General features: G+C 40.8%; 2 protein-coding genes across 2 annotated transcripts in view; both read left to right on the forward strand.

Annotated features, from left to right (window-relative positions):
* The first annotated feature begins 1,307 nt into the window (after positions 1–1,307).
* The window catches only part of LOC121711278 (muellerian-inhibiting factor-like), a 52,986-nt gene continuing 30,456 nt past the window's right edge, over positions 1,308–23,837 (forward strand). Inside the window, exons 1-2 of the mRNA XM_042094722.1 lie at positions 1,308–1,339; positions 17,660–17,820. The gene's annotated coding sequence lies outside the window, so the exon portion shown is untranslated. The remainder of the gene's footprint in view (positions 1,340–17,659; positions 17,821–23,837) is intronic.
* LOC121711193 lies at positions 18,563–23,506 on the forward strand. Its single transcript, XM_042094556.1, has 7 exons — positions 18,563–18,622; positions 18,776–18,896; positions 19,405–19,734; positions 19,825–19,857; positions 20,417–20,637; positions 21,171–21,348; positions 23,033–23,506. The coding sequence occupies exons 1-7, from the start codon at positions 18,563–18,565 to the stop codon at positions 23,149–23,151; spliced, it is 1,062 nt and encodes a 353-aa protein (XP_041950490.1). The 3' UTR covers positions 23,152–23,506.

Raw genomic sequence — 23,837 nt, forward strand, 5'->3', positions numbered from 1 at the left:
CAACAACTTCAACATTACTAATTATGTGTGTTGTAGGGTAACGTTAGGTTATTTGCAAGCAAGCATAGGCTAACGGTTAACGTTTCCTAACTTTAGCTGATACACCAAACAATGAATAGAGGCTAACCAAACCTAACGATCTTACAATTTTGCAAAATTATGGGGGAGAGAAAATGGAAATATGATGTAATATAGGCTAGTACAATGTAATTGTAATCATTACAACCGATTGACGTCTTACCTTGAAATGTCCCTCCAAGCTGGATGGAAGCTGGGTTGATATCTTTTTACTAGTTCGTCAAATGACACGCCGTAACAGGCTGTCATTGATCCACAATGGGCGTGAAAAGACACGCTAAAAGACTGAAAGGCGTTACATGACACGCTAAATTGCTTTAAAAGTGGCGTGCTATTTTACGCCATCTCGTGAGATCACGTTGTAACACTGGGGCTATGTAGGTCTAGCCTACCTACCGAAGCCATGACATGGCGTAAGGCAGCAGTTACCTAACTTTGTGCGATGACGCAGCAATACCGTTATAATCAGGCGGTGTGATGTTCTAGGATCTACGGTAGTGAATAGATAGAATTTTAGACCTATCTTGAGTCATTTGATTGGAAAAAACCCGCACTGAAATAGGCTACACGCATTTAATTGGCTGCTGTAGTCCACAATGGCGTGGCGTGGGGAACTTTTCCGAGGAAGCCGACAACATATGTAGGCTAACAGTAAGGATTGATCCTGTAATGGAGGCTCACCTCTGTAGAGGTTGACTGTTTGCAAACATATCACAGTCGGTGCCACCCTCCTGCCGCTGGACAACGGACTAGCAGCATCACTCTTCCCTGAAAAGCGCGACTACCGTAACACGCTGCTGAACAGCTGATTATAGTGCGTTCAGGCCATAGACTGTATATATAGAACTGGACAGTGTGCCGTCTGTTAAGAGTGATGCGAGCGTTAGTCCAGAGCCCCCTGGTGGCTGGCTGCAGTACAATGTGTAACTCCGCCCATCCCCATGTATTTCAATGGCCAAGTAGCCAACTTTCCGTGTCACTTTTCTCATCTAAAACTATTTTTGTATCAACAACTTTTTATTCGAAAAAATAGTTTTCAAGATGCTTCAATACACACAATTTTTCTTTTCTCGCTGAAATTATTTTTTTTAATGTTATATTAACAAATCTAAAAGGGCGTGTTTACACCTATGATTGACAGCTGGCTGGCTGCAGACACGACGCTTTGTCCATTACGTTTTACCGTCTAGGCTGCAGACACTACCGCGTCATCGCTCACTTATTTTAACAACACCTGATTTCGACACATAATCTAACCTAAGTAAGTGTTGCTGTTATTATCATTAGGCTATATCTTATCACAGTCTGACTAAATACATATTGATAGTCATACATTGTGTAGTTCTGGTAAGAGACATCGTTGTTAGTTGTGACAGATTCTTTGTGAAAAAAGATATGTTCTGTTCTTTCGTAGATGCTAAGTATATTAGCTCATAGCATGCTACATCTTGCTAGCATTAGCCAGTTGATAGGTAAAGTAAAAGGGCTCTGCTATATTGATCCGAAGTGACGTATCCAGTGATTGCCGCCATCATTGTTGCAACTTCATTTGAATATACTTTGTCACTGGAGAAGGCGATGTAAAGTTTCATTAACGTTAACTCTTGCTTAGTTTTGCGAATGGCAAAAAAACGCCACCTAGCCTGCTAGGTCGACAACCTCGGTATGCCCATTTATGAATCAGCCCGACAAATAACGTTACTTGTGTTTTAGTGAACACATTATTGGGCCATAGCTTAACGTGAGGGATTCAAAGTTACAAATGGCCAATTTGCTTAGTATGCTCAGAACAGCGGTATCTGAAAATGCGTTAAGGTATCGTTGTTACCTGCGATTGCACTGCTGGAGAAGCATTTTGCATTAGTATGATTTGATCAGGTCTTGCCAGTGATGTGTAAATCCTCCCGTAGACGTACATCATTTCAAAATAATACGTCTAAATTGAAAACTGTGACAACTCATTGATAGGCTCTCTCAATATGTCTGAAATCGTATGCCTCTACCACAGGCTTGCTAGTCTTTCACCAGAGGGTGCTCCATTATATATCAAAAATGTAATACTGCAGCCTTCATGTCAGCTGTAAAAATATGAGAACATGGACCTACTACATCAGGACAGGATACTCTGTAAACATTTTACACATAATCAGGAAGCTACTTTGCTGTTCAGTGTGTGATGTGTTTAAAGTGGTACTACGTTTAAAGAAACATTTTTATTCTTTGTTTCAAGTGCATAAGAAAATACCACATTATGATGATGATGGTTATGGTTACCCTTAACAAATACAAAACAATATAATACTTAAAACAGGGATCAATCAATAGCCTAATGAAATAAACAATGAGGGGGGAAAGCAATAATAAATAATAATGCCCATTCAATCAATAATATAATAACAATAACATGGTAAGACTACATTAAGGAGAATATCAATAATAAACAATGTCAAATTAATCAACAGCCTATAATGAAAATAAAACAGTACTACTGCATACAAACCATAATGTATAAGAAGTGCTTAAAAGACCAAAAACTATCACAAGAACGAAGAGCACTGGGCAACTCATTCCACCAACATGGAACCACTGAGGAAAATTGAATTTGAATAGGTCTTGAATTTGACCTAGCGTTTAAGATTGGTCGACACAACAGAAGCTCATCAGAAGACCACAGTGGGCGGTTGGGGATGTATATCTTGATCATTGAATTAAAATAACAAGGAGCAGATCCAGTCAGTGTCCTATAGGCCAAAGTGAGAGATTTCAATTTAATTCTGTCTACTGTAGGGAGCCAATGGAGAGTAACTAGGAGAGGAGTTACGATGTGTCCTCTTTGGCTGATTGAAGACCAGTCATGTTGCAGCATTCTGAATGATAGATCACACAAAAGAAAAAAAAAAAAACATTCAATATTGATTTAGTATCAACCAATAATTATTCTGATATTAATATTCTTGTAACATCTACATCTTTGTGTAGGCTACAGTTAAATACTAAGCAATGGCCTCTGACTTAAATACCAAGGCAGTTAAATGACCGTGGTATAGTCTACGTGATACACAGGACTACACAGTAAACTACACAGTAAACCCATTTAAAATAGGCAAGGATATGTATTTAATAACATTTGGGGTTGCTCACAGTATACCCACCACTACAACTAACTAACTCGACTAAACCACTAGTTAAATGGCGCATTGCAATTTACAATTTGTGCGAGTTCAGGGGCATACAGAAAGTTGAAGTTTGGGTGACATCAATAAAGAAAATAGAAACAAAGGGATGTGTACAGCCTCAAGTATAAATGATGTCACATTAACAGAAGGTTCAGAGCAGAGGCAGACCTTTCTTGGTGCCATGCAAGTTATTGAAAGTCATGTGTTTTCAGAACGTAGTGGTGCTGTGCCATGTCCCATGTATAAGGGGCTTCAGGTTGATCCAGTGACGGTGGGTGATGTCAGGGAGATGGATGTCAGGGTACTTGGAGAAAGGGGGAGGACATGCCACCTCAGACCACCCCAGCCAAACATCTTCACGTAGGCATTCCCTTGCTTGCAGACTAATGTAGACCATGGAGACCACCTTGCTGCCACCTCCAGTACATTCAGCCATCACCCATATCTTACCTGCAAAAAGGAAAGTTACAATAAAGTTAGTCAGACAATTTTACAACATTACAAAGCATCTAATCAGGCACTCAACACCACTAGTAATACCAATTAATTAAATATAATGTGTGCAATAAACTTCACAGCCTACCTATAATGTTAACTACACATTTAAATATGCGGTGTGAATGTTATTAACTTGCGTCAGCTTGAAAAATAACGTTATCAGTATGACTGATCATGGACGTTAGATGACAAACTACGGTCTTTCTCAAATGTTCACCGATATCCCTGGGAAGTGACTGGTTCTTGGCGTAGCAGCTAGTGTTTAATGCAGGCGTTTCATTTATCGATCATTCACTTATGCGGTCTACAACTATTGGTCCGTGTAACGCTTTGCAGTGCTTTGTTCTATTTGTTCCATCCATCTGGTCCAAATAAAAAATGTGTTCGATAATCCAATTTTCAATTTGTTTTAACTGGTCAGCAAATAGATAATTGCTGCTATTTTCTAAATGTGTCATTAGTCACGCAAGATAAAGAAAACAGAAACTGGATTGGAAACAAAAGTAAAATTCAGTTAATATTGGATTTTGGCCCCTTTTTTTACTGTTTTTGTTGGGCTGAACCACGCGTAGGGGTGGGTGACCTGATAGATATTGGCGCGCGATGTTGGTGATCACATTTTATCAGCGGATGTAGAGCATAGACTGTAAAAAATAGATGTAGAGATGGAAGGCTATCAAACACAGTTCCGCTTGCATCAAGGTGCCAAGCGATTGATAATGTCAGCTCGAGATCAGAACTTCAGATGCAGAGGGAGACATTGCTGCGTCCTGACACTTATGAGTAGGCCTACGTGAGCCCCAGTAGCCTACAGGCCAATGTAGGCTATTTGCTGTTGAAATTAATAAATGGATAAACGGATAAATTAGGCTCACCGTTGTGTCTTCGTTTAGCCTAATGAAACCTAGTCTAGCGTAAAGCGTTAAATAAGCAAAAATACCATGTCAAACAGTGCTCGGGGTAGCCTGTATAGCCCGGTATAGCCAAGACTGACGTCGATGGCAAAGCATTCTGCTTTGGGGAATTATTTGCTATGGCATGGCCATGGTATTCAAATATAGGCTACTGTAGATATGTTCAACATAGGCTGAAAGTTATGTTTAACGTGCCTTCTCCCAAAAAGTTTGTCATTAATCTCTAAAGTAATGAGTCAAAATCACAAACAACTTCAGGCGGCGCTCCCTTCCACCATCTAGCCTGGCCCAGCTAGATGGTGTTCTCCCCCCAGTGTTCGTGGTTCAGTCCAACCACAAGGGCAAAAAAGGAAAATTAGAAAATTGACGCATCATTTCAATTTTTAACTTCTGAACAGAAAACCGTAACTGTGCTCAATTGAAAATCAAAATAAGCAACAATAACACATTTACTGTGCCGTCCTAAAGAATGGATAACGGATTTTTAAGCCTATTTTTATATTTTTTCATGTGAATTCTGCAAATAGAACATAGCACTGCAAAGCGTTACACGGACCACTATTGACCTACCGATCTATTTTTTACAGTCTATGCTACCGACCTACCATCACAGAAGTAGCTCTAACAGAGGTGTCTGTCGTTAACGTTAGAAAAAACGCAAAGCTGGCAAACTGGCTAGTAGTTACATTAACATGAGGTTGATGAGGTCCATGCTTCACATTACGTTAACGTTAACTTGCGTTGCTTTATCACATCATACCGTTGCTTTATCACATCATATACTGTACTGACAGTCTAGTGTTATTAATCCCCATGTACAGTCAATGGTTACTCCATGTTGAGATGGTATACATGATATTTGAAAACAGCAAAAACTAATAAAACCAAGTATATCATGCATCGACTGTTAAGGGAGCTGTGTGCTAATCTTCACTTAAACGACTAACTTAGCCTCCCGGTAACGTTAATGTAGCTGCTAACGTTAGCATGTAATTCGCTGTCCGTATTTCTGTTGTTAGCTCATTAGTATTCACCATACTAAATTGTCACAGTCTATAATCAACATAATAAGCTCTCTTAGACGTATTTAAGAACACCAATAGACAAAAAAACTTTTCAGTTGATACGCAACACTTACCAGACAAGAACAAACCGATTGTTGTTTGTACTGTTTAGCTAACTCAGTCACAGCCGTAAAATTCATCCAGCCAGCTAGCCTTCGGCGCCGAGTCGACCTGCGTTGTGGAAAGGAGAAGGGGGCGGGTTTCACTTGACAAGGGGCGTGTTTAACTCGCTGAGTGGCAACTGAGTGGGCGTGCCTGACCGCGACTCCTCTTCACTGCGCATGCTTCAACCTTTGCTGCGCAGCCGCACTTCAAATTGGCTCCAAATTTTCCAAGATGGCGTCGCCTCGGTGGCTTCAATTCCATAGAACACTGTAGAATGCAGCCACACTGTCCAGTTCTATATATACAGTCTATGGTTCAGGCCATCTGGGAATACCAGGGACCGCCCCGTGATTACGTTTTTTTTCCTGCGAGTGTTCATGTGCTATGCCGTCGTAATGTGTGATAAACATGGATGCTGCAACAAAGGTTAAAACATACGCTCGCCAATCTTAAATAAACAACTGTATTGCTTAAAAGATATGGTGTAAGGCGCTTGTGAAAGAATATTATGCAGCTTTCAATAAACGGCAAATTGCCAAGTTCACATTATGACTAGGCTACAAATGAAGCACTTGTGGCGACAAGCCAACAACTGGGCAACTCCGTTAGCAGAATCTTCCCCCAGTTTTCCCACCTCTTATTCTCACATGAGGTGATGATGTTTCCTATGGGAAAAAGTAAAACCATAGACGGTAAACGGTATTGATAGCAGCGTGAACCTAGCGAAAATAGAATGTTCATGCCGGATGTATCTATTGCTAGCAAAGGCGGCTAAGAGTTAGCCATTTTTTCAAAATAAAAGTCCCGCTAACCACATTGGGTTTAATGGAGATCGTTCAGAATAATGAAACAAACTTTTGATTTGACTAACCCTATATCATAAACCTATGTGAAATAAATAATTTATTATTAATGTTCAAAAATACGTTTAGTTTATGAAGCTTCTTATGTGTTATATGATTTGTATAGTATTATTTATTGTTTATTAGGCTGTTAATTAATTAGACATTGTTGTCAAGTTGTTGAGCTAAGAAAACTAAGTCTTGTGCCCCCTCAACATGGGGGTGAAATGGCATCCTCACATCATCAGCTTTCAGAAAATATACAATTTATGCGGATTGAATCGCCCAGGCGGCCTACGGGCATCATCATGTGCCAACCGCGTCGTAAACAATGGTATGGTATAGTGACATTCAAGTTGTTGAGCTAAGAAAACTAAATATTGTGCCCCCTCAACATGGGGGTGAAATGGCATCCTCACATCATCAGCTTTCTGAAAATGTACAATTTATGTCGACTGAATCGCCCAGGCGGCGTAGGGCATCATCATGTGCCAACCGCGTCATAAACAATGGTATGGTATAGTGACATTCAAGTTGTTGAGCTGAGAAAACTAAGTCTTGTGCCCCCTCAACATGGGGGTGAAATGGCATCCTCACATCATCAGCTTTCTGAAAATGTACAATTTATGTCGACTGAATCGCCCGGGCGGCGTACAGGCATTTGTCCCGACTCCTGAGTAAAATATGTACCAATTTTTTTGTGACTCTGGGAACACTGAGTCGGTTATTGACGTTTGGCACTCGATTCTCCCGGCTCAGTGACACGAACCGGGTTATTTAACCGACACTTCGGTCAGTTCGTCAACACAAGAGCTGGTAAGTCCCGCCCATCCGCTAAACCCCCAGTGGACCTCTAGATTGAAAAATCGTCAATGCAAGTGAATGTGAGAAAATAATTATTTTCTGGTCCCGTTTGAATTGTGCCATGAAAGTGAACATATGTTGTCTGTGAATTTTTAATATAATTTGTCATGTTACGAGTTTGACAGTATATTATATGATTCTTCGGCTATCAGTTGTGGAAAAGACATAACGAGAAAAACGACATGTCACCTGTGACGTGAGCTAGCTCTAATCGCAACATAACATTAGCTGAGATGCTAGTTTTTGTAATGGCAGGAATAAACACACATGGTAACAAAAATATTCGAAACATGTCTAGCTTCACTCAACACATTAACACTATGATACAGTGTGATTGTAAAGTTGTATGGTTCCAAAGTGACTTACATATGTCAGCTATATTACAAGGGATTACATTGTCCCCGGAGCAACTTGGGGTTAAGTGCCTTGCTCAAGGGCACAACGGTGGAAGCTGGGAATTGAACCAACAACTTTCAGGCTACTGCACGCTAGCCCAGCTCCTAAACCACTACACTACCACCGCCCACAAAACCAATTTTGGATTTCCAAACTATAGCCTTAAATGTCCCAAAAAGAATCCTAAATCCCATAATCCAGCCAAAATGTAGTCATAACTGACCCTAAATGATACCATAATTGTGCTACATGTTTGCTTTTACATAGAAATTATGTATTTTTTTTTTTATTATTATTTATTTTAATTTATTCAGCTGTCTGTATGACTTTATTGCTGGTAATTGTGACTTAATTGCTGATCATTTAGAATAGAATAGAAACTTGAATTGCCACACAACAATGTTGGTGGTATTTTTTGTAGCTCAGTCCGTTTGGGGGGGGGGTTGGGTTAATAGCGGGAGGGGATAAATTAAATAAATATAAATAAATAACTAGAGTTGCAAATCTTCAGGAGTTCAGGAGTCTAATTGCTGAAGGGTAGAAGCTGTTGTTGAAGCGCGTCGTTCCTGTCTTCAGAGATCTATAGCGTCTTCCAGAGGGCAGACGTTGGAAGAGATCATGGCTCGGATGTGAGGCGTCCCTGATGATCTTGGTTGCTCGGTTCAAGCTGCGTTCAGCATACAGAGAGTGGACTGATGGAAGGTCACAGCCAGTGATGTTGGAGGCTTTGGTGACAACTCTCTCTAATTTCCTCTTGGTGCGACTGTCAGAGCTCCCATACCAGACGGTGATTGAAGATGTGTTTTGTGATTTAATGGTTAGTCTAGGTTCACTATATACTTAAATTATGTTGTACATATGCGTATGTATCTGTTAAAAAACACAGGAAAATTAAATACATTTCATTATGCTTTATTATATGTTTTGGTAGGGTGCTGGATGGCTGGGTATCTGGGTGCTGGATGACTGGGTAGCTGGGTGCTGGATGGCTGGGTGCCTGTGGCTGGACAGCTGGGTATCTGGGTGCTGGATGACTGGGTAGCTGGGTGCTGGATGGCTGGGTGCCTGTGGCTGGACAGCTGGGTAGCTGGCTGGTAGGGGTGGGCGATATGGACAAAAAATAATATCTCGATATTTTTTGTGATTTTGACGATAACGATAATTAGTCGATATCCTTTAAAACATTTTTTTGTTAAAGTCTGAGTTACTTTACCGCTAATTATTTATGAATAGCATCATTACAATAATAACCAATAACCTAACCTGTGACTTTTTAACCAAATCAACCAATGCCACTCTATGACACATTTCCAATTCTGCCCCCACTTGAGTGTGTGGCAATGACATGGTCTAGCCAGCTACATTAGAGAAGATGAATAGGCCTAACAGTTTCCCAAGAGAAAGTCTGAGGCTGAAGTTCCTTTCAAACCTTTACATAGGATTCACTGTAAAACTAAGCAGACCAACAGAGTAGGCTACATATCATTTATTTCCTTCTGTTTTGTTTAAGAGCACTAGCCTTCCAAGAGGCTACTATTCCAAGTTACAGAATAGAAACTAATGCGTTAGCTTATGGCTAATGTATATGAGAAATCCCATAGAGATGCTAACGTTAGCATAATCGGTAAACGTAGATATTTACAGCGAACTTCGAAGTCCATTTACAAAAGAGTTACTTGAGAATAGTTCTTTGTTTACAACTGACTATTAAAATACTCAAAGGCTAATGTTTTCTCTCCATATAGTACCGTGTAGGAAAAAACGTGACTGTCTCATCAATGCTACTTGAACAGATACTTGTCAAAAGTAGGCTACTCTCGCTGCACAAAATAAACATTAGGCGTGCGTGGGACAACGTTGTGACCCACTAGTGATCACGTGACACTTGCTCTGCTGCAGCCAGGGGCTTCTCCCGCATACACCTCCTGGGAATGTATGAGTCTTCAATGCGTGATTTCGAGTGTTTTCCCCCATAAGTAATTTAAATACTCGATATTGCACATTGTTAAAACAACAATCACGATATTATCGCAGACGATATATATCGCCCACCCCTACTGGCTGGGTAGCTGGGTGCTGGGCTAGCTGGGTGCTGGATGGCTGGGTGGCTGGGTAGCTGGGCAGATGGTGGCTGGGTAGCTGGCGGCTGGCTGGGTAGCTGGGTGCCTGTGGCTGGACAGCTGGCTGGGTAGCTGGGTGCTGGGCTGGCTGGGTAGCTGGGTGCTGGATGGCTGGGTAGCTGGGTGCTGAATGGCTGGGTAGCTGGTGGCAGGGTAGCTGGGCAGATGGTGGCTGGGTAGCTGGCGGCTGGCTGGGTAGCTGGGTGCTGGACAGCTGGGTGGCTGGGTAGCTGGGTGCTATGCCATTATGCACTAAGAACAAAACAGAAAACAACCGGAAACCATGATTAGTTTAACTGCAGTGAAAGGGGGGTTCAAAAATGACGTTTTAGGGGCATGATCTGGAGAGTGTCTTTGTGCCTCTTAACAGACACAAAATGCAATTAAAATTTCTGTGCAACATGAACAGGGCCTTACGTGACAACAAGATGCGTTTTTAACTCATGAATACATTGCGAAGAAACATTTAACTCAATGAATACATTGCGAAGAAACCATAGGTCGGTGACAGTACAAACTTTGAATTTAAACGATTTCTTCGCAATGTATGAGATGAAAATAGATAGATAGATAGATACTTGATCCCTAGGGGCTCAACGTTAAATGCATCTTCTTGTTCATGTTGCACCGAAATTTCAATTGCATTTTGTGTCTGTAAGTGGCCCACAAAACTGGCAATATAGCTAACTGGGAGCTTTGTCGTGGAAAAACTATCCACTTTCCCGAACCTCCAATCCAACTAGCACTTTGATGTCAAAGACCCGAAGGAGAACACCAAGACGAGAGATGCTGAAGACTGTTGCTCCTTTATTCACCGTATTGCAGTGAGAATACAATCCAAACAGCGTCAGGACTGGACCGTCAGGCAATAGAGTGATGAGTGGCAGCTGCTACCCCGATGAGATCTGATCTGAATGTGCCTGAGCTCTTTCTTTTATGCTCTCAGGGGCCCGAGGGGCGTTCCTATCACCAGGAACGTCACCGGGCCCCTTTTAGCCAATCAGAACGTTTTGGGACTTGAGATATTGGTGGAAAACCTTTCCCATTTAAACATTAAAAAATGTGTGTTGCTAGGCAGAATACATGTGACCAGGTCCTATGTGTAATCTGTTGCCAGGCAGAGTATGCGTTTGTTTTGGTTCTATGTGTGCTTTCACTTTTGGTTCTGCCTCCTTTTCTTGTAAACCCAGTGTTTCCCCTACAATGTATTTAACAGCGGCGCAGCGCCGCCGCTGGATTTTCAGCGCCGCTGCAACATAATATCACGAGATTCACTTAACACACTGTAAAAGCACAATGACCAAAGTCATCTCGAAATTGTTTTCTGAAAGTCTTGAGTAAGTTAAGTGCATCAAATCTGCACTTAGCCTCTCATTATTCAGGACATATATGCGGCATGATGTGTCAGGTGATTACAAGCCCAAAGACAAGTCTGCAGCCCATATGGCTAACCTACGTTCTGAACACGGTTACATTGTTTAGCTATCCGACTGATGGGGTCTTGCTCCGCCACAGTGTAGCCTATGGGGTCATCGTTCACTTGTAGGTTACACAATAAATAGCCTACTTATAGGCCTGGTGACAATAAAAAAATTATATTAGTTATATTTCATCACGAAGCTGTTTGTATGCCGTGAATTCGCTTGTAGCCTATGCCATATGTTAAGCTTGAGCAATTCCTCTGATCCAAAGCCTGCTTTGACACATTGACACTAATGTGAAACATGCATCCTCCTCTCCTAGCCCACATCAAATAAAAGAAACCAATTCATGATTACCGAAATGAATTTAACATGGGGGGAAAAAAGTTTGTTGCGATTTAGCCTACTGTTGTGATGCGGTTCTTTCTGCTGATTGGATTTACCCCCGTGTCGTCAACTCTGAGAACTCTTGCTCCGGCTGACAATTTTATCCAGAGAGCCGATTTCCCAAAGATGAGCCTCCATCAACATTCAACGACAAATTATTAAAACGTAAGTAATGCAATAGAGTAAACCAATGTGCTACAAGGTGTATGGTCTTAACGTTAATTGTAGCCTAGACTTGTAACGTTAGCGTAGGGCTATATGTAATGTTTGCCAGTGGTGGAATGTAACGAAGTACAAATACTTCGTTACTGTACTTAACCCTCTAGGCGCCACTGTCGAGTTTACTCGACAAGATGCGGTACTGAATAAAACGGCCGATTTAGTCAAATAGAGTGTCATATTTCGTTCGACATCCACTCCACTAGGTGGCAGACATACGTCATCCCCGAGTCCGAAAAAGGTCAGGTTTAAACAAAACTTTTGAGCTACAGCACATTGAATCAGTGCGTGCAATACCGGAGCTAGTGTGCGTGTGACCCACTTAGTCAGAGCGATAGTGTCAACGTTAGCGAGTATTTGCATTAGATTATCGTCTAATGGCATCAAAAAAGTTTACCTGAAATGAAGTGTTGGGTCTTCTATTCGCGGACCCTGATTCTGAAGGGGAATATCTGCCTTCAGGAAATGACGGTGATTCGTTTAGTGAGGCTTCAGATGCGTCCCTGCCTTCAATGATGCAGCTGGACAAAGTGAGAGTTTACTCCATAGTTTAGCTTACACCAAGCACAAACGTTGAATCGTTTGCCCAATGTCACTGGTGGGAATAATGTTTCACGGGTTCGGAGTGTTCATCGGGAAGTTAGCAGGGTGTTAGTGGTGTGGCGAACAAGGCTGGAGGTAGCCTAATAGCGCTAGCTTCTGTCTTTTGCCTCTCCACAATCGCGGCGACAGTAACGTGGTGGAGCCTTTGTCTAATGCGACTGGGTATGTTAGACGAGGTCGAAGTGCTCATAGGAGAGTTAGGGGGAAACGTAGTGGCAGTGTGGGGAGTCGCAATGAGAATGACAGTAGGCCTAGTCCGAGCTGCGCAAATTCTCTCCACTCGGCGCGCGCGAGGCAGATCTGGCCATGCTGCTCGCATGGTGGAGGTGGTGACACGCTCTCTCCCTCTCCCTCTCCCACACACACACACACACACACACATTAGGTCATGCATAGTCTATCACAAGATGATGGGAATGCCGGCCCTGTATGGATAGGGATAGGGAGTCATTATCTCTACAGCAAAAGGCCTGCTACAAAAAAAAAAAAAATGTCAGCCATTTATTAGTAATGATTTACACTGTTGATTTGCTATCTATTTCCCTGATCATTTAGGACATACACTATGTGTTCCTTTTTGTGTGTTCATGTCCTTGTGATGTGTGTGTCTTTGTCAGCTAAGAAAAAAAACATCAACAAAAACAACAAAAAGAAAAAAAATACTAACATTGTCTCTTGTCTTGTCTCGTCATCTCACTCCTGATCTGTGCCTTGCCGTGGCAAATGAGCTTTTGAACTAAACAGGTCTTGTCTACTTGTGTTTGTGTGTCATCTGAATAATCTATATGTGCCCCATACATGGAATCAGAGTGCCTACTGTATGTAGTAAATGGAAAATCTCTACAGCAAAAGGCCAGTCTACCGCTACATGCATTTGGTTTGTTTTGGCCATTTATTAGTAATGATTTACACAGTTTGTTCACTACTTACTATTTACCTGAGCATTCAGTATTGTGCAATATAGCATACAGAAGGTGAGGGACATTTTTGGGGGAAAGAAGTGGTGCATTTTATCATTCAAACATGCGACTTTTCATGAAAATTCTATAATCCAAGATGGCCGCCACCATATGACGTCATAATATGCAAATTAGATATAAACATTTAATCTCTACATAAACTTTGGGTCATCCTTAATATTTCTCTAATTTACAGAAAGTCTCTATCTCTTATCCCTTTTAAGATATAGCCTTTTGAAATGAAGATGTCAAAATTGATCGTTTCGGAAAAAAACCTCTGGCGCCTAAAGGGTTAAGTAAATTTTCCACGTATTTGTACTTTACTTAAGTAAAATTTATAGTGCATACTTTTGACTTTTACTTCGTTACATTTTACAGCAATTATCTGTACTTTTACTCCGCTACATTTCTACAACACCATCGTTCCTTTTTACGATACATTTTATGATACATTTTATGATCAGTTTTTTTTTTCTCTCTGACAAACACGTTTTCAGAGACGTTTCCGAGGGGTTGCTACCAAAGATTCTGGAGCGCTACGTGCATTCTTAGAAACATAAGCTTCTAGGCTAGACCAGGCAAAGCGTGAGCTTGTAGCCATCTGCATTCGGTAGGCTATATTCACCAGACCCATGGCTACACTGTACATGCAACTGTGTTCTGTGCCTTTCTCTGTCTGTTATCTGCAGCGTTAGGGCCTCCTCTCCGATGAGATTGCTATCCGTGGATCAGCGAAGTTACAGGCTATGCCCATGCTTCTGTCACACGTCTGATCATTTGCGGCAAATGAATGGTAGACTATTAATGAACCGGTGGCCGGAAAAAACGTAACATTTTCCAGATTAGGAAATATTCCTTAATTGTGTGTGATTAAATAAAGATGCATAGCCTACAATTGGGGGGTAGTCACGTGAGCGCTCATTCAATGTCTATGCGTCTGCGCAAGTGAAACTGAACTTAATCATAAAGACACCTTTCTCAGCAACTTTTCTGTTCAATCAGCATAATTGGCATTACGATCCACCCGACGTTTCCCTTGTCTACCCCGTTAAACTTCAGGCTCTCGTGTTTTGCTGAATGATATTACTCAGCAGATCACCCTAGTAGATAACCAGAATTACAGTCTCTAGAATTGTAGGTCAGAATGTAAACTGGGCCACAGATGGTAAGCACAATTGCATTAACTTAAAACTATCTAGTCGAGTATAACCTAAAACTAGCTTAATTAAAATGCCACAGCCCATACTGATTTTTCCTTTTAGAATATAGATATTAAGAGAATAAATCATTATGCAAATACTTTTACTTTTAATACTTAAAGTACATTTAAAAGCAGGTACTTTTTACTTTTACTTAAGTAGGGTTGTCATTGTGGTACTTTTACTTTTACTAAAGTAAATATTTCTCTGTGTATTTGTACTTTTACTTAAGTACTGAGGTTCAGTACTTCCTCCACCACTGATGTTTGCATGGGAAAGCTAGGCGAACACAGTCTAGGCCTGTTTAAACTGTCTGATAGTTAAAGGAAATATGAGCATATGTTGGCATATACGTATAGCCTAAATTCTGTCCACTTAGCTATAATAGGCTATCACAAACAGACCTTTTCTACGTTTACGGCATTAGACATATAGGAGCCTACATTCTCTTATCAGAAAGACATGTTCTCATAACTTCAGCGTTCTCTTGACGGTGAGACGAACGGTCGCACTTCAATCAAGTAGCCTAGGTCTTTTTCGAGTTAATTGTGAGTGAGTTGTATGGTAACTGTGGGAGTGATGTAGAAGAAAAGTGAGTATTTACTTTTTTATACGTGGGTTTGTTGTTTTGGGACTGAGAATTAGACTACAAGGAGAGCATCTGGCTACGTGCATGCGTGTCAGCATTAATGGCCCCCCCACAATTCAATTCAATTCAAAGCCCAGAAAAATTAAGTGCTCGCAGATTGGGTGTGGCCTTTGCCATTAAGACAAATTTAAATAAATTGTAAATAATCTTTTTCTGGGTTGTGCCATTTAATTTTTCTTCTATCATTTTTAACCAATAATGTAAAAGAAACGTTCACAATTAAGTGACTTTAAGAAACCGGAAGTTTTCCGAGAGTGGCAGTTCTCCCCTTATTAGACATTCTCTGGTTAACGGTATCATGGGAACGGCTAACGTTAGCTTCTAACTGTCTCACAACAATAACAGCAAATCCAATGTTACTACAAGTAAATTAATAACATGTAAATGTGTTTAACATGTTTAAAAGTAGGCTGTACAGTTGCTTGACCAAGGTTATTGAATACACTTTCCTGAATGTAAAAGTTAAAAGATGAATGCAACCAGCACAAACACAATAATTGACCATTATGACTTCTTTAAAACTCTTATCTAAAACTTTCTCTATCTCTCGCTATGTCTCTCACTACTGCTCTAACTACATCTACATCCACAATGAGAGAGCTGAACGTGAGCTCTTATTTGCCTCGGCCTACGTCATATAGTCCTTATCCTAGCTTAAAATAAGCACATTTTCATCAAAATTTCTATCTTAGGTTTTGTGTTACATAGTAATGTCTACACATGTGTTTTTAAAAGACCTCTTCAGACAAGATTAAGCATTAATTCAGTTATAAATTCAACCTGCAAACTGCTCTTTAACGATTTTTCAATCTAGAGGTCCAGCGGGGATAGCGGAAAGGGAGCGGGACTTACCAGCTCTATAGCCTACACCAGGGGTCTCAAACACCCGGCCCGCGGGCCAATTCCGGCCCGCGACGTATGTCAAAATAATAACGTAATCTGGCCCTTGAGACTTTTTAATTGCGACAAACAACGATACTGATTAAAATAGACAATAGTTCCAAGTACGGTGACAAATCTCATTTGTACTCTGCTCTGCTCCACTATGTGCTAGACATCCAGAGCTTCATTCAAACCCAAAATCGCTGCGCAAAGTTTTCAGGAAATACTTGTAGCCTATTACACGTGAGAAACACAAAGACGTGCATTTGTAATGACGCGGAAGCGATGCAGGCCATAGTGTTGCATAAATTGAAGCAGAAATAGGCCTACACCAAATGTTGAAAAACGTTTACGTGTGATGAAGTCTTAGGTAGGCTATGTTATTCACCTATTCTAAATCTGAAGGAGAATATCCTTTTGGAGATTATGATCGATCGTCTATTGAATGGAGGTGCGTCTGCGTGTATACGACGGTGTCCACTAAGCATATATAAGGTATACCATGCTTATTTCGACCCTCTGCCCAACATAGCTTGGAGGTTGCAGTGGTAATCGTGATGATAGTGTCCGTAATGGACGTGGTACAGACAGCAGGGCTAGTAGAAATAGGGCTCTAAACTACAAAGTCACCCGCAATATGATGCAAACTTCTGGGTACTCAGATTACCCGCGATAGGAACTGATTTGACCAGAATACTTTATTGTAGGCCTTGTGGTTTAGAAACCATACATCTTAGGTGTTGGTATACATCTTAGGTGTTTTCCTGTTAATTTGTTATGTGGGTAATATGAAAAAAGGAAAGTAAACCTGCTCAAATATGTTCATCCAGTAGCCTATTTACTGAAAGGTGCATAATTTGAGGTGCTTGCCATCCAGTAGCAAATTAGATGGGTAAATTTACCCCCCTTCATAAACTTTTGTTTTACTCAAAGATTTTTACATTTACAGTAGGACTTTATCTCTGACCACTTTCAAGCCATGGCCTTTTGAAATTTTGATATAAAAATCCAATGGTGTTGCTTTCTTAACCCTGACGCCTATAGTTTGCCAGGTTTAAAAAAGTTATGAGAGGAAAATATTTGTATTTGGTGTGAAACACACACATACCTGTTTTTATGCTTTTCATTTGTTTTATGATTTGTATTAATATTTATTATTTTATATTCATTATTTTATTTATAAGCTAAGGTTGCTAGCAGGTGTCTAAAACTAGATAAAAACACTTGCACTTTCTGTTTGCAGTTTTGTGTGGTATTTGAAAAAAAGAACATTGCATTTTCAGAAATAGCCGGCCCTCCAATCAGATGATGTTGGCAGAATTGGCCCCCAGCTCATTTGAGTTTGAGACCCCTGGCCTACACACAACCAGACCCCTCTGACACAACACAGAGCGAGCGCGGAATGAACAGCATCCTTACATGAGCCATTGGTATCATTGTGAAGGTTGGTGATTTTGAACTTAAATGAACATTGTCAACTTTAGCTTTAAACTTTGTTTGTTTACTAGGGTTTAACCAAAATGCTTACAATATCGAGTTAACCGTTAACTAACTTTACCTTGGCATTCTAACTGATGTTAACGTTAACGTTAAAGGAGAATTCCGGTGTGATATTGACCTAAAGTGTATTGAAACATGATACCGAGTGTATACCGATACCAAAAATAATTCAGTGGAAATGCATGGATTCCAGTTTCTTCCAGTAGCAGCAACTGGAATCCATGCATTTCCACTGAATTATTTTTGGAATCTGATCCCTTATCATAGCTGTTCATTCTTACTAGTTGCTCGACTTATCGTGACTAAATTCAAGATGGCTGCAAACGCTAAACTTTGTGAAGATACTGTCTGTATAAATCGTCTTGTAAGTAAACTACCAGTGCTTTTTCAAAGTTCTCAATGTCTCGTTTTAAATGTCAGGGCCCTCGGAAGTCTACCAATGAAGTGTGGAGATGCATTGAGCCTCGTAAATGGGTGTAAAACAGATATTTATTTGCATGGCTAGCCCGATGCCGAAGCACCACTATTGAAAAAGCTGTTGGTAGCATCGGCTAACTAGCGCCAGATTTTGGAGTGCAGGGGACAAGCCGAGATGGGCTATGAGACATACGTTCACACTCGGTATCATGTTTCAATACACTTTAGGTCAATATCACACCGGAATTCTCCTTTAAGTTAATCGTCCTATGTCACCTGTTCCTAATTTAGAGAAATCATACCACGGTGTTAGCTTCCCAGACAGCAAGGTGACATTGAAAATATATCGATTTTCCATCAAAACCATCAGAATGGTTGACATTGAAATCTCAACACTAAATATATGTTGAATCACCATTGCAATACTGATGAAAACCTGACAAATGTAATGTTGATTACAGTGGCATTGGAAAATACTGCAGTGTATTTATAGTTTGTCCACGTTCACTTCTAGACCAAACCCAATCTATCAAAATTTGGATGACTCTGAGGAAGATCAACCTCGGAGTAAATATCCCCGAGCTCCAAAAATTTTGTTCCCAGGTACAGTATAGTAGGTGTTACGGTTGTGTTCACTGTGTTGTCTGTTCTCCTCCCATTCTCTACCTCTGCTCAGGTGCACTGCATCTGAGGACCTTGATTAGCAGCACCTGACCAGCTGATTGAGTTAAAGGCTCCAGTATCCTGTTCCTGACGAGATGCCTTTGGTGTGGGGACTGCTGGCTGTCTTGCTGCTTCTCAGCCTGTGATTTTGTCTGATCTTGATTTGGACTTTGTCACGTATTGATCTTGATTTGGACTTTGTCACGTATTAGTTTAGTGTCTTGATCTTAATAAATCCCACTGGTTGGGTGATTTTAAAAGGTGTTATTATTAGGAATTTGGGTCAATAGTGGGTTTTTGTTTGCCCCTAAAGGGCTGTCTAAGGGTGGGGTGTAACATAGGCCACATTGTAGTTTGTGTAACAAAGTAAGCAGAGAAGCTAATTCAGCGTAATAACCTGTAACGTCTTTTATACCACCCCCCCCCTCTTTGTCATACACACCAACAGCCTCCGGCCCTCTGCAGTCTCCCTCTCCATCCTCCCAACTCCAACTCCAACCTCTAGCCCCAGTGGATTACCAGACGCTTACCACTCTGCAGTCTCCCTCTCCATCCTCCCAACTCCAACCTCTAGCCCCAGTGGATTACCAGACCACTTTTAGCAACCCAACCAGCTACCAGACTCTGCCCACCCCAGCCAGCTGCCAGTCTCCGCTGCCCTACCCCAACAGCCAACCCATTACCTTCTCTGCTGAAGATTTTCAGTTGCTCCTCCAGTCATTCGTGCCAGTGGCTTCTGCCGGTACTCCTCGGTGTGCACCCAATTTCTCTCCAGAAGGTATGTTTTAGAAAAGAGAGTTTCATGTTATTCCAAATACCTATACCCAGTCATATAGATACAAAAATGTTTCTTCCATATTTGTCACAGACTCAAGAGACTCCGCCAGGCAGCTTTTAAAAGGCAAGTGCAAAACTGTTGTGCCTTGGGATTATCATAGGATTCCATTTATATATGAACGGAATAGCCCTGTGCATTGAAATACCTAAAAATTACAGTGGTTTGCATTCTCTATCAGAAGATAGAGACAGTTAAAAACTAACTGTGCATTAAATATTGTGATTGGTTGCTGGGGTGAATCCCCTACCTATAGCATTTAACATCCCTTGTGTATATTTGAAATTAGATTGACCATTTGAAGAGTTTGGTTCCAAAACGCTATATCCACCATTTTCATTCATTTTCATAAATCATTTTACATTTTGTTTTGCAAGTAATTTCAGTAGAACTGTAATTGGGTATTATTTGATTTTTCGTTACTCAATCAAAACAACAAAACAGCAATTTGATTGATATTACCTTAACTACACAATTACAGAACGTGAGCTTTTAATGTTTTTTAAAATGGAGATATAGCGTTTTGGAACCAAACTCTTAATTTCTTTATTTTACGCTTCTTTACATTGCAAAATAAAGGAATGCTTGCACTCAACCCAAAACTATTTGTTATTCCTGTCAATAGATGTAACCTTGCAGAAACTGCTCACCACGGTCACAGAGTTGACTAAGGAGGTGAGGGACCTGCGGCAGGACTTCAGAGAGTTCCGCCAGTCCTGTAGGTGTGGCCAAAGTGCTGGGGTGGTGGGCTTGACTGAAGAGCCACTGCAACTGCCTCTACACTGTATGGAGGAGCTGGAGAACGCAGAGGTGATACTTCAGTCCCAGGAGGCTAGAAAGGCAATGGTAATTATTTAATGATTAAATAGTGGTCACATTATTTTTCTGATTGAACTTACCTCAGTGTTTCCCATACATTGACTTATTTGTGGCGGCCCACCACAATATCAACATTGACCACCACACAATGATTTTCCAGGTTGCACTAAATTGTGCTTACATCTGATTAGCATCATAACCACGCTGTGCTAATTTGTTAAAAACTGTTCTATTCAAGTTAATTCTGCAAAACAACCACCACAAATGGAATTCAATTCTCTGGGAAACACTGTACCTGACTGCACAATTTTGTTAAACTGTTTAACAAATCTGTTAAACTATCTGTGTTTAAGCTCATCCCAGACGAGGATACAAACAAATCACCCTTTAATACACCCCATTCAAAAATGTCTGTTTTGGCACATCTTTATCAATCTCAGTTAAATTTAGACTTGACAATTGACAAACCTACATAGAGCAACATTACATCATCTTTGAAAAAGAGCCTTTTTAAATTGTTTACTTTTTAAACTGAATAGTTACTTTTTTTATTTTGATAGGTGGCCCACTTCACAGTTATTGGGGGGACCACCCTGGAGATCAGGGTCCGGCGCATGCTGGCATACAGCATGACCAATGAGCTGGCCTCAGGCCTAAACTGGGCTGGCAAGAAGAACAAGGATGTGGCCAAACAGAAGCGGCCCTTTAAAGAAATGGCTCTCTGCAAATGCATGTTTGGTAAGTTATTCTCCTTAAGTATGAATGCAGTGCAGTAAAACAATATGCCCTCAATTGAGTAAATAAACTCAAGCTTCACACTTCTGCCCCATCCTATTCAATTTACAACCAATTGGACTATGCAACAGGGAATTTTTTATTTATTTAGTTGATCATTTTTTCATTTTGTCTTGTCTATTGGTGTAACGGGTACGCTGGCAATTACGCCGCTCATTTATGCATCTCTTGTCTTGTGTGTCGTTACCACTCCGCACACCAGTGTCGCACTTTGCCGCTGCCGTCGTGTATAGCCTACTATTTAGCTCTATTTTGTCGGCGGCGCTCCATAAAATACATTGTTGCCAGTTAAAAACTTCGGCGCAGATGTGCGTGCCTAATGACCGCGCACTCACGTGGGCACCAGCATCCACAGTGGCACACTTGCCACGCACATCAGCGCAGACGTTTTTTAACTGGCAAACACTGGAAAATAATGGATTTTAAATAGCAGCGCCAAATAAATAGAACTGATTCGTAATCTAATCGGTGGCGGCAAGGTGCGACTGGTAGCACAACTTGACAAGTAGCCCAGTTTGACTGAACCGATGTGCGTTGGCCTTTAAACGAAAATGGGAATGAGTGAAGCCTGCTCCTAATTCGGCCAATTCGCTTTTCTGTAGTTCGTCTGAAGAAAGGGCTAACCTGAGGCCGAATCACATCTGGCAGGCGAATCTCTACCTCAGCTAGGCTATTTCTCTAAATTGGGTAACACTGGATAGACACACAACCTACAGAAGAAATTAAAAGATTGTTCCTCTGGTGAGAAGTGAGAAGCACTCCACACAAATTGGAGCCTTAGATCATAACACTGGTAGCCTAACCTAGGCTACGTGTTTGTCAAATAATTTCATCCTAAGCTAGGCCTATTTGACAGACTTTTCCAAAATTGATGTTAAAAACGGCTACATTCACATATTAAACGTTGCCTTTGTTCTGATAAGACTTACCAGTTAATGTTTCCAGATGCGAAGTTTGTTGTGGTGTCCCTTCTGCCACAAATTATCTCAGTGACTCTTCAGACCAGAGTGGAAAAATATCGAACCAGCATCATCCAGCACACACATGTGACAGTTAAATTTCGCGCCAATCAAAGAGTGATCACACCATGGATCACACATGTAACATGTGATTTAGAGAAGAGAGTGGCGCGTGGGCCTGTGGTGACGTCATTTGTCCAGCTGAAGGGCATGAGTGGAAAGCATGGGCTCGCTCAAATGAAATTAGGCTATTAGGAACAAAGTCCTTTTATGCAGAAATGCGCGTACATAATGCTTCACAACACCAATCTTGCAGCGGCGAGATCACAACACATGATTGGCACGATATCTTCACAGCACCACATTATTGGCTCAATGTATTCACAATACAGCACATGATTGGCTCAATGTAGGCTATTCACATGTCGACTTTTGCCGCGGAAGGGGTGTGATATGTGTGCCATATTGCGTTACAAACTAACACCATATGCATTTCTATTAGTACAAACTAACACCATACATTTCTATTAGTTTCTATTCCAGAAAGTCTCTGGGATAGCTGTGCCACAGCCACAGACACATGGCCTAGGTTATCAAGTGTAGCCTATATCATTCACAGGCATAGTAATGTTAAACTGAAATGTAATTTTGCTTGTGTTCTATTTTAGATGCACTGACTCAACGACTGAGTACGGCAAATACTTATGAATTCGCACAAGCTGTGCAGAAGTGGCTGCGCTACGCCCCAGACCGAGCTGGAGGAGCTGGACGACCGACGCAGAGTTAGCGTTAAAAGAAAAAAAAAAGAAACAATACAATAAAAACTATTGTTTATTTTAAAAAAAATGCGTGGGGTGTCATAATTGTGCTAGTCTAGGCTAAAGCCTTAAGATCTGCTATAGTTTCTCTGTTCTATATGTTGCTAGCCCATATCCTGGCTGTCGATAAAGCAGGATTAAAATAGCCTAATAATATTTGTAATATATTAATTTAGACCTTCAGATTAAACCTATACTAAAATAGCCTACCATTGAAGTTTCGTTGATATGCTGGGATTTCAACATTGTTTCAATATCCATTGTAATCGAAATACCATTGAAATCCTGTTGATCTCTAGGTATGATTTCGTTGCTTCAATGATAATAGAGCAGGGGTCTCAAACTCAAATGAGCTGGGGGCCAATTCTGCCAACGTCATCTGATTGGAGGGCCGGCTATTTCTGAAAATGCAATGTTCTTTTTTTCAAATACCACACAAAACTGCAAACAGAAAGTGCAAGTGTTTTTATCTAGTTTTAGACACCTGTGCTAGCAACCTTAGCTTATAAATAAAATAATGATAAAATAAATATTAATACAAATTAAAAAATAAATGAAAAACATAAAAACAGGTGTGTGTGTGTTTCACACCAAATAAAAATATTTCCTCTCATAACTTTTTTAAACCTGGCAAACTAGGCATCAGGGTTAAGAA

The sequence above is a fragment of the Alosa sapidissima genome, chromosome 6, assembly GCF_018492685.1.
Source record: "Alosa sapidissima isolate fAloSap1 chromosome 6, fAloSap1.pri, whole genome shotgun sequence".
NCBI classification, from domain to species: domain Eukaryota; kingdom Metazoa; phylum Chordata; class Actinopteri; order Clupeiformes; family Clupeidae; genus Alosa; species Alosa sapidissima.